The sequence below is a fragment of the Ranitomeya imitator genome, chromosome 7 (assembly GCF_032444005.1).
Source record: "Ranitomeya imitator isolate aRanImi1 chromosome 7, aRanImi1.pri, whole genome shotgun sequence".
Lineage (NCBI taxonomy): Eukaryota > Metazoa > Chordata > Amphibia > Anura > Dendrobatidae > Ranitomeya > Ranitomeya imitator.
Window position 1 is genome coordinate 135851461 of NC_091288.1, and position 12221 is coordinate 135863681.

A 12221-nucleotide genomic window follows, 5' to 3' on the forward strand; every position below is an offset into this window, starting at 1 on the left:
ATTATTTCTGACACCTGACTTGATGACTATAGATCTGTTGTGTAGGCAGCCGTCACACTGTCAGTATTTGCTCACTATTTTACATCAGTATTGGTAAGCCAAAAACAGGAGTGGAACAATGTGAGGAAAACTATAATAAAAACATATGCACCACTTCTGCAGTAATCATCCACTCCTGGGTTTGGATTCTAAATACTGATGTAAAATAGTTACCAAAAAATGCTAGTGTGACAGCAGCCTAATGCAATACAAAACATTTTTTTGTTTTATATAAAAATATACTTACGTTCTCTGGGCAAGGACCGGTCTCAAAAATGCAAGGATGCGGTGATATTTGTATTTTTGGATCCTTGCTCCTGAACCACTAGGAAGCCGGCTCTCTGGACGCAGGTCCTTGTTGAAGCGGTCCTTCATTGAATGCCAACGTGTTTTGACTTTGATCACTGTTGAGAAAACAAAACATAATGGTTAGACAATGTAGTTTTGGCCGTGCTCACACAACTGTGTGTGATGAGAGAAACTCCTGAGAGTTTCTCTCATCACACACAGTTGTGTGAGCATGGCCAAGGTCTCTGCTGCTTCACACTGCATTGCAATACTTACAAAATGCATTTCGAACCCTAGTCGGGGCGTTGTCCCAGCCATCCCACAACGCTTTGGCCACCTCATTCCATAGCGGCCGGATCGTCACGTTGACCGAGTGCTCGGGAACCCGGGTGTCCCACAACGGAACTCGCCTATGGACCAGGGAGATGAGGTGGTCATTGTCTATGAGGTCCTCATCCCGTTCTGGAACCTAAAAAAAAGGACATTAATGTTGGAGACATTAACAGAAGGAAGAAATAAAACAGAAGCAGAGAAATGGCATGATTATTGAAAGTTAAAAAAAAAAAAAGAAGTGCAGGAGCAAAAGGGAAAGAAAGAGAAAAGTAAAGAAAGGAAAATTCAAGAATTGTAAAGTGAGGATACAATAAACAGTCAGTCACGTATACGTACACGCTGTCGCCGTGCCACCTAACCGTGACCCCGCTCCTCCTGCTCAGCCTCTGCCGCAGTGGAAGAAGTGCTCTAAAAAAACAAAATTTGTCATAAGTGTTGATGTGACAGTGAATACTTACCAATCTGAGGAGGTGAGTACTCACTTCACTGACATGTTCTACTTCAGATGGCCCAGGACGTTGCTCCTCATCAGAAGAAGAAGACATTCTGATGCATGTAGAAAGAAAGAAATGGCAGAAATAAATTAGGACATGTAGAGACAGAAAATAGAAAATAAAGGCATTGGCTAGGATATACTCACATTGTTCAGTGGCTTGTTTGCTCCAAGGTGCTGTGGTCTGTCTGCTCTGCTTGGCTGTCTGCTGAGTAGTGACCTGCAAATGTCCACTACCTCCCTTTATCTCCTTCTATGTGGGAGGTGGCTTATCAGTGTCTAGACATGTTTTTCTCTGGTGCAACGCATGCGTTCACGAACGCAAGCAAACGCATGTGCTTGTGAACGCATGCGTTCACATAGACAGCAATGCGTTTTTTTGGCGCATTCCTTCCGCAATCGACCGCATACGTTTCTAGGCGGCAAATTGACGCCTCTAAAATTACTACATGTAGAATTTACCGCGCCAAGCCGCAGACGATGAAACGACACATGCGTCGTCAAACGCGGCAGAAAGCAACCGATCGCAGATGCATGCGTCCCTAATGTTAAATATAGGAATACACAACGCATGCGGATATTTGCGGCAGAAACGCTGCGGTCACAACCGCAAATGTGAAACCGGCCTAAGAGTGCCATTAAGATCTAATGTACGGTAATATAAACACCATATACCTGTTTCTGTTTTAGTTTATGATAAAGGTTTTTGTCTTATTTTCAGATTTCAATTAGAGTGCAAATGGTTTGGTTGACCTACTGCAAAGTTGCATTTATCCACTATATCCCTTCAACTCCTCCCCGATCCATAGCCCCTTTCCATCCCTCCCCCAATAACCTATTTGACCTTGTTTCATTGTTGATTGTAAACCTTTGAGTACGGTATATGGTATTTTCCTCCTTATACAAAAAAAACAATAAAGATAATTCAACAATAATTGTATTGAATTATTGAAAAACAATTTTCTTTTGTTCACTACTGATTGCTTGTTTTTGCAGATATGATGTTCCATCGTTATCTGGTCTTACGAGTAATTTGGGCTCACATGCTCTCTATTTCTGTGACATACTTAATTACTCTTTGCCTTTTTCCTGGACTGGAGTCAGAAATCCGAAACTGCACAATGGGAGAGTGGCTTCCTATCCTCATCATGGCTATATTTAACTTGTCAGACTTTGTCGGAAAGGTGAGTTTTAGTATTTTCAGTATTGTTACTGTTATACCTGTAAGTTATTAAATCTGTCACCTTGACTTCACCCTCCCCCCAAAATTATTTATATGTGCATGAAGCTCTTTCAAAGACGTGTCCAGCAATCCCTTTACATGGCCAGTCTGTTCCTCCGATACTGAAAGTCCAAATTTCAATTAATATTCAATTGAGGCTGAAGAACTATTTGTTGTTCTGAATCCTCTGTCACTCCAGCTCTATTCCCTGCTCAGCTCCGCCACCTCCTCCTGTTGAGAATCACATTAGCTTCCTATCTATAATAGCCTTTCAGTCCAATTTGCCTTTCAATTTAAATGGATTTCTCAGTAATAGAGGAACTGACTTGGCTATGTAAAAGGTATTGATGGACTTGTCTTTGAAAAAGCTACATGCGAAAATAAATCATTTGGGGGTGGGGGGTGAAATCCTGTCAGATTTCCTTTAAAGATGTACTGCAAGAACTTAGTAAAATGCCCCCCCTCACATAAATCAAATTGCAGTAGATCATAGCCACATGTGAGTATGGGTTTCAGTCTGAAAAACACAGCTCCTTTGATCTGTGTCTCAGCTGTCAGTAGACCAGTATCATAAGCACATATACCTCCATGAGCCAATAATTATGTGACAGAAGATTAAATAAATCTTCTCATCCACTGACTAAGCACAAAGCATTTTTTTTCCAGACTGTCTTTTCTGCTCAGTCAGCCAAGGAGAATATTTATGTCAAACACTTCTCCTCAGCTCATGGAGGTATGTATGCCTACTTATGGTCTTCTGACACTTGAAACACAGGTCTCAGTGAATAAAATCTTCGAGAAAAACTCAAAATTGCATAGAGTGAGTTGTTAATCTCAAATATGCATAATGGAACAGAAGAACCTGTCATAGTAAATCTGTTCTGGAAAATGGCCTTCTCTAAGAAGTAAGAATTTGGAATGTCTTTGCTGTGTAAGTAAATCTATATACAGTATAATCTGTTTTATTAAAATTCTGGGGTGTTTAAATACTATAAAAGCCAAGTAAGGTCTCATTCAGACGTCCGCGTTGCACGTATGTCTTGTATCCATTTTTTTCACAGATATACACGTACTTATTATAGTCTCATGGTCCTTTTCACAAGCCTTTTTTTCCAGTATCGCAGATGAAAAGAGTCAGTAAAAGTCTAAGGCCATGTTCACATTTGGTCAGTATTTTACTTCAGTATCTGTAAGTCAGAACCAGGAGTGGCGCAATCAGAGGAAAAGTATAATAAAAACACATCACCACTTCTGTATTTATCAACCACTAGATTGTGGCCCGATTCTAACGCATCGGGTATTCTAGAATATGCATGTCCCCGTAGTATATGGACAATGATGATTCCAGAATTCGCGGCAGACTGTGCCCGTCGCTGATTGGTCGAGGCAACCTTTATGACATCATCGTCGCCATGGCAACCATTATGACATCTACGTCGATACTGTGCCCGTCGCTGATTGGTCGAGGCCTGGGGGCCTCGACCAATCAGAGACACGGGATGTCTACGTCCTTTATGACATCATCGTCGCTGTGCCCGTCGCTGATTGGTCGAGGCCTGGCGGCCTCGACCAATCAGAGACGCGGGATTTCCAGGACAGACAGACAGAAAGACAGACAGACAGACGGAAAAACCCTTAGGCAATTATATATATACTAGATTGTGGCCCGATTCTAACGCATCGGGTATTCTAGAATATGCATGTCCCCGTAGTATATGGACAATGACGATTCCAGAATTCGCGGCAGACTGTGCCCGTCGCTGATTGGTCGAGGCAACCTTTATGACATCATCGTCGTCATGGCAACCATTATGACATCTACGTCGATACTGTGCCCGTCGCTGAATCAGAAACGTGAGATGTCTACGTCCTTTATGACATCATCGTCGCTGTGCCCGTTGCTGATTGGTCGAGGCCTGGCGGCCTCGACCAATCAGAGACGCGGGATTTCTACGTCGATGCTGTGCCGGTCTCTGATTGGTCGAGGCCTGGCGGCCTTGACCAATCAGAGAGCCGGGATTTCCAGGACAGACAGACAGACAGACAGACGGAAAAACCCTTAGGCAATTATATATATAGACTAGATTGTGGCCCGATTCTAACGCATCGGGTATTCTAGAATATGCATGTCCCCGTAGTATATGGACAATGATGATTCCAGAAATCGCGGCAGACTGTGCCCGTCGCTGATTGGTCGAGGCAACCTTTATGACATCATCGTCGCCATGGCAACCATTATGACATCTACGTCGACACTGTGCCCGTCGCTGAATCAGAAACATGAGATGTCTATGTCCTTTATGACATCATCGTCGCTGTGCCCGTTGCTGATTGGTCGAGGCCTGGCGGCCTCGACCAATCAGAGACGCGGGATTTCCAAGACAGACAGACAGACAGAAAAAACCCTTAGACAATTATACAGGTCCTTCTCAAAAAATTAGCATATAGTGTTAAATTTCATTATTTACCATAATGTAATGATTACAATTAAACTTTCATATATTATAGATTCATTATCCACCAACTGAAATTTGTCACGTCTTTTATTGTTTTAATACTGATGATTTTGGCATACAACTCCTGATAACCCAAAAAACCTGTCTCAATAAATGAGCATATTTCACCCATCCAATCAAATAAAAGTGTTTTTAATAACAAACAAAAAAACCATCAAATAATAATGTTCAGTTATGCACTCAATACTTGGTCGGGAATCCTTTGGCAGAAATGACTGCTTCAATGCGGCGTGGCATGGAGGCAATCAGCCTGTGACACTGCTGAGATGTTATGGAGGCCCAGGATGCTTCAATAGCGGCCTTAAGCTCATCCAGAGTGTTGGGTCTTGCGTCTCTCAACTTTCTCTTCACAATATCCCACAGATTCTCTATGGGGTTCAGGTCAGGAGAGTTGGCAGGCCAATTGAGCACAGTAATACCATGGTCAGTAAACCATTTACCAGTGGTTTTGGCACTGTGAGCAGGTGCCAGGTCGTGCTGAAAAATGAAATCTTCATCTCCATAAAGCATTTCAGCCGATGGAAGCATGAAGTGCTCCAAAATCTCCTGATAGCTAGCTGCATTGACCCTGCCCTTGATGAAACACAGTGGACCAACACCAGCAGCTGACATGGCACCCCACACCATCAATGACTGTGGGTACTTGACACTGGACTTCAGGCATTTTGGCATTTCCTTCTCCCCAGTCTTCCTCCAGACTCTGGCACCTTGATTTCCGAATGACATGCAAAATTTGCTTTCATCAGAAAAAAGTACTTGGGACCACTTATCAACAGTCCAGTGCTGCTTCTCTGTAGCCCATTTCGGCACCTGTAGCCCATTTCCTGCACACGCCTGTGCATGGTGGCTCTGGATGTTTCCACACCAGACTCAGTCCACTGCTTCCTCAGGTTCCCCAAGGTCTGGAATCGGTCCTTCTCCACAATCTTCCTCAGGGTCCGGTCTCCTCTTCTCGTTGTACAGCGTTTTCTGCCACATTGTTTCCTTCCAACAGACTTACCATTGAGGTGCCTAGATACAGCACTCTGGGAACAGCCTATTTGTTGAGAAATTTCTTTCTGGGTCTTACCCTCTTGCTTGAGGGTGTCAATGATGGCCTTCTTGACATCTGTCAGGTCGCTAGTCTTACCCATGATGGGGGTTTTGAGTAATGAACCAGGCAGGGAGTTTATAAAAGCCTCAGGTATCTTTTGCATGTGTTTAGAGTTAATTAGTTGATTCAGAAGATTAGGGTAATAGGTCGTTTAGAGAACCTTTTCTTGATATGCTAATTTATTGAGACAGGTTTTTTGGGTTATCAGGAGTTGTATGCCAAAATCATCAGTATTAAAACAATAAAAGACGTGACAAATTTCAGTTGGTGGATAATGAATCTATAATATATGAAAGTTTAATTGTAATCATGACATTATGGTAAATAATGAAATTTAACACTATATGCTAATTTTTTGAGAAGGACCTGTATATATAGACTGGTTTTGGCTTTCAAATACTGATGTGAAATAAATGTGTGAACGTGGCCTAAGGGGTTATTCCTGTCTCAGCCTTTCATGTCCAAGGCATAATAAGAACTCTACTCATCTTCTCAAGATCATTCGCTCATAACAAAAGATATTCTTACTAGTAGGTCGGTGTCCCACTTGCAAGTGTAATGCGAGAAACTCGCCTCAATACTCGGCACTGCCACCGGAGGTTCGGACCAGAGAGTTCAGCTGCATAGAAATGCATGCAGCTGCACGCTCCGGATCTGAGTGCCGGCGGCAGTGCCAAGTATTGAGGCACGAGTTTTTCGCATTGCAAGTTGCAAGTGTGACTTCGGCCGTAGATTGAGAATCTTTCACTTACTTTTATATAGAGCCACCCCGCACCCATAGCAAGGCCACTGTTGAGTTACAGTCTCATTTTCTGCCATTATCACTGCTCATCCATCTTTCTCATGGTGTTTTAATGATGCCTTCATCACGATAAAAGATAAAACCCAAGAAAAAAGCAAAATGATCATATACCCTATAGCAACTAAATATTTAAATAATAATAGTAAATAACATAGGGTACTTAGTTAACACTGCTTTGATAAAAAATAAGTGTAAAAGCCATCCCACTGCGACAAGGTGTACCCAATCAGAATGGTCCTGTACTATCTCTAGTATTAGAACCTCACCTTGTGTCAGCTGACCTCAATATAAATAAGGACAGAGCAGAATGGGGACAGACTATTCGTCTGTCAATGTGAATAAGCACAGAGCTGCATGGGGGGGCAGACTGTTCAGACATTTGATGACCTCAGGGTACAGTGACCTGCGAGATTCAATAAGCTGAGTCTCACAGGCACAGTCAGTAAGACACTAAAGGTACCTTCACACTAAACAACTTCACAACGATATCGCTAGGCATCCGTGACGTTGCAGCGTCCTGGCTAGCGATATCGTTGTGTTACTAAGCGCGGCCCTGCGCTTAGTAACCCGATGTTTACCCTGGTTACCGGGGACCTCGGGATCGTTGTTTGCTGGAGAGCTGTCTGTGTGACAGCTCTCCAGCGACCAAACAGCGACGACAGCTCTCCAGCGACCAACGATCCGAAGTCCCCTGGTAACCAGGGTAAACATCGGGATACTAAGCGCAGGGCCGCGCTTAGTAACCCGATGTTTACCCTGGTTACCAGCGTAAACTTAAAAAACACTACATACTTACCTTCCGTGTCTGTCCTCCGGCACTGTGCTTTCCTCTGCACTGTCAGCGCCGGTCAGCCGGAAAGCAGAGCGGTGACGTCCCCAGATCCCCGTTGGTGGCATAGTGGGGATCCTTGCAATTTTATATTATTGTTTTTCATGTGAAATGATACTTTTTTTTCAAATAAAATTGTTGAAACTAAAAAATATGTGCCCCAAAATGGTACCAAAAAAATCTGCAACTCGTCTTGCAAAAAATAAGCGCTCATACTGCTCAGTTCACCCAAAAAAATAAAGGTTACAGCTCTCAGAATGTGGCGACAAAAAAGCACCCACTATTTATAAAAAAAATATTTTTACTGTGTGATAGCAGCAAAACCTAAAAAAAACTATATAAATCTGGTATCTCTGTAATCTCATCAACCTGAAAAATAAAGTCACCTTATCACTTATACCTCACAGTGAACCGTGCAACACTAAAAATAAGAACTATTCTGTTAGTGTGGTCTAATTTGTTCATTCTACCTCACAAAAATCAGAATAAGGCTTGGCTCACATTTATTTTACGCTCTCCGCTGAGCGCTTACATCGGGGTTTCCATGTAAATTCCCCAAAACCGCGATTCAGACAAAACCCCAGATGGAAACACTCACTTATGAGGCAGATAGAGTCATTTTGGACTGGTCTGGTCTAATTTATCCTGCACAAAACTAGCCCTCACTCAGGTCCATCACCTGTCACTGGAAATATCGAGGTTATTATTATTATTTATTGTTATAGCGCCATTTATTCCATGGCGCTTTACATGTGAGGAGGGGTATACATAATAAAAACAAGTACAATAATCTTAAACAATACAAGTCATAACTGGTACAGGAGGAATGAGGACCCTGCCCGCGAAGGCTCACAATCTACAAGGGATGGGTGAGAATACAGTAGGTGAGGGTAGAGATGGTCATTCAGCGGTTTGGTCGATCGGTGGTTACTGCAGGTTGTAGGCTTGTCTGAAGAGGTGGGTCTTCAGGTTCTTTTTGAAGGTTTTGATGGTAGGCGAGAGTCTGATGTGTTGTGGTAGAGGGTTCCAGAGTAGGGGTGATACGCGAGAGAAATCTTGTATATGATTGTGGGAAGAGGAGATAAGAGGGGAGTAGAGTAGGAGATCTTGTGAGGATCGGAGGTTGCGGGTAGGTAAGTACTGGGAGACGAGGTCACAGATGTATGGAGGAGACAGGTTGTAGATGGCTTTGTACGTCATGGTTAGGGTTTTGTAGTGGAGTCTCTGGGCAATGGGGAGCCAGTGAAGGGATTGACAGAGGGGAGAGGCCGGGGAATAGCGGGGGGACAGGTGGATTAGTCGGGCAGCAGAGTTTAGAATAGATTGGAGGGGTGCGAGAGTGTTAGAGGGGAGGCCACAGAGCAAGAGGTTGCAGTAGTCAAGGCGAGAGATGATGAGGGCATGGACTAGGGTTTTTGCAGATTCATGGTTGAGGAATGAACGGATTCGGGAAATATTTTTGAGTTGAAGTCGGCAGGAAGTGGAAAGGGCTTGGATATGTGGTTTGAAGGAGAGATCAGCGTCAAGGATTACCCCGAGGCAGCGAGCTTGTGGGACTGGGGAGAGTGGGCAGCCATTTACTGTAATGGATAGGTTCATTGGGGGGGTCGCGTGAGATGGGGGAAAGATGATGAATTCTGTTTTGTCCATGTTAAGTTTCAGAAATCTAGCGGAGAAGAAGGATGAAATAGTGGACAGACATTGAGGGATTCTGGTTAGAAGGAAGGTGATATCTGGTCCAGAGATGTAGATCTGTGTGTCGTCAGCATAGAGGTGATACTGAAAGCCATGAGATTCTATGAGCTGTCCAAGGCCAAAGGTGTAAATGGAGAAGAGCAGGGGCCCAAGGACTGAACCTTGTGGGACTCCGACAGATAGAGGTGAGGAGGTGGTGTGTGAGTGGGAGACGCTGAATGTCCGGTCTGTTAGGTATGATGAGATCCAGGATAGGGCCAAGTCTGCAATGCCAAGGGATGAGAGGGTCTGTAATCTGTGTCAAAGGCAGCCGACAGGTCGAGGAGGAGGAGGACAGAGTAATGTCGCTTGCTCTTGGTGGTTAAGAGGTCATTGGTGACTTTAGTTAGGGCAGTTTCGGTGGAATGGTGTGACCGGAAGCCAGATTGTAGGCGGTCAAAGAGGGAGCAAGAAGAGAGAAGGGAAGACAGTTCAAGGTAAACGTGTTGTTCCAGTAGTTTGGAGGCATAGGTTCCAACATTACCACTAGAACAAAGACTCTGGAAAAGCAACATGGCTCCCGCCCCCTCAAATAAAATCCAGCGATTTCTGCTCTCCCAAATCCAAATGCCCCCCTCCTTCTGAGGACCGCTGTGCCTAAACCACTGTAAGCAGCTTCTCCCAGTCACATGGTACCGCTCATTACAGTAATGAATATGCGGCTCCACCTCCCATAGGGGCATACTCATTACTGTAATGAGCGGTAACGGTGACCGCTCACTACAGGAAGAAAATGCGGCGCAGGTGAGTATGACGGGGGCAGTGTGCGATATTCACCTGCTCCTCGTTCCACCGTTGGCGCCACTGTGTCTTCCGCAGTGACGCTCAGGTCAGAGGGCGCGGTGACGCGATTAGTGTGCGCCGCCCTCTTCCTGAATGTCGGTGCAGAGGATGGGGAAGACACAGCGGCGGTCAGCGGTGGAACGGGGAGCAGGTGACTATAGCAAGTGCCGGGGGCCAGAGAGGTGAGTATGTAATTTTTTTATTTTTTTAATCGCAGCAACAGCATATGTGGCAAATATCTGTATGGAGCATCTTATGTGGCCATGTGCAGCATGATATGGGGGCAAATATCTGTATGGGGCATCTTATGTGGCCATGTGCAGCATGATATGGGGGCAAATATCTGTATGGGGCCATGTGCAGCATGATTTGGGGGCAAATATCTGTATGGAGCATCTTATGTGGTCATGTGCAGCATGATATGGGGGCAAATATCTGTATGGGGCATCTGTATGGGGCCATGTGCAGCATGATATGGGGGCAAATATCTGTATGGAGCATCTTATGTGGCCATGTGCAGCATGATATGGGGCAAATATCTGTATGGGGCATCTGTATGGGGCCATGTGCAGCATTATATGGGGCCATGTGCAGCATTATATGGGGCAAATATCTGTATGGAGCATCTTATGGGGCCATAATCAACATTTGTGGGGCATTATACGGGGCAAATATCTGTATGGAGCATCTTATGTGGCCATGTGCAGCATGATATGGGGGCAAATATCTGTATGGAGCATCTTATGTGGCCATGTGCAGCATGATATGGGGCAAATATCTGTATGGGGCATCTGTATGGGGCCATGTGCAGCATTATATGTGGCCATGTGCAGCATTATATGGGGGCAAATATCTGTATGGAGCATCTTATGGGGTCATAATCAACATTTGTGGAGCATTATACGGGGCAAATATCTGTATGGAGCATCTTATGGGGCCATGTGCAGCATTATATGGGGAAATTATCTGTATGGAGCATCTTATGTGGCCATGTGCAGCATTATATGGGGCAATTATCTGTATGGAGCATCTTATGGGGCCATAATCAGCATTTGTGCAGCATTATATGGGGCATATTTTAATATGGAGCATCTTATGGAGCCCATCATAAACTGTATGGAGCATTATATGGGGCTCCTGATTCAATATGGATATTCAAAAACACTTAAACTACTGATGTCTCAATTAATTTTACTTTTATTGGTATCTATTTTTATTTTTGAAATTTACCGGTAGCTGCTGCATTTTCCACCCTAGGCTTATACTCGAGTCATTAAGTTTTCCCAGTTTTTTGTGCCAAATTAGGGGGTCGGCTTATACTCTGGTCGGCTTATATTCTCGTATATACGGTACTTGAGCAATTCTCATACACCATTGTTGGGTCCGTGTTAGCTCAATCCCACATACAAGGACCAAAACAGTAGAAATTCTAAAGATTCTGAGGCACCAGGGAGTTTGTATTAGGATAAAACTTAGCTTTTACACCATCCTTTAAATCATATTGTGAAAACACAAAAATGAGGTAGACGATGCAACGTTTCGACGATAACAGGCTTTCATCAAGCCAGAAATGCAGTGATAGAAATTCAGCTATAAAGTGCAGATGATACAATTGAGGCTTTTTATACATGAGGAGAAATGGGCTCCACCCCTTCCTCAGAATCCCTCCTGGTTGTCACGACCGCCATCTATTCATCCGATAAAAAAACATTAAAACACAATAAAATCAAGTGCAACTGTACAAATACAGTACAGCTATGGCAAAAATTAATAGACTACTGCAAAATGTTTATTTTCTCTGATTTTTCTCTTTATAGGTATATTTTTGAGTAAAATGTAAATTGTTCTTTTAGTCTATAAACTTCTGACATGTCTCCGAATTTCCAAGCAATAAATTTGAGATAATAAATAAAGGAGAAATACTCATATTTGGTATTGCCGCGTTCAGAATCGCCCGATCTATAAATAAAAAAAGCATTAACCTGATCGCTAAACAGCGTAGCAAGAAACAAATTAGAAACGCTAGAATAACGTTTTTTTTTATCGCTGCGACATTGCATTAAAATGCAATAACGGGCGATCAAAGAAC

The 12221-nt window shown here is 43.6% G+C and overlaps 1 protein-coding gene across 1 annotated transcript in view; it reads left to right on the top strand.

Moving 5' to 3' along the window:
* The window catches only part of SLC29A4 (solute carrier family 29 member 4), a 365944-nt gene that overhangs the window by 281811 nt on the left and 71912 nt on the right, over positions 1 to 12221 (top strand). Inside the window, exon 9 of the mRNA XM_069733834.1 lies at positions 2150 to 2337. Within this exon, the coding sequence (XP_069589935.1) occupies positions 2150 to 2337 (188 nt within the window). The remainder of the gene's footprint in view (positions 1 to 2149; positions 2338 to 12221) is intronic.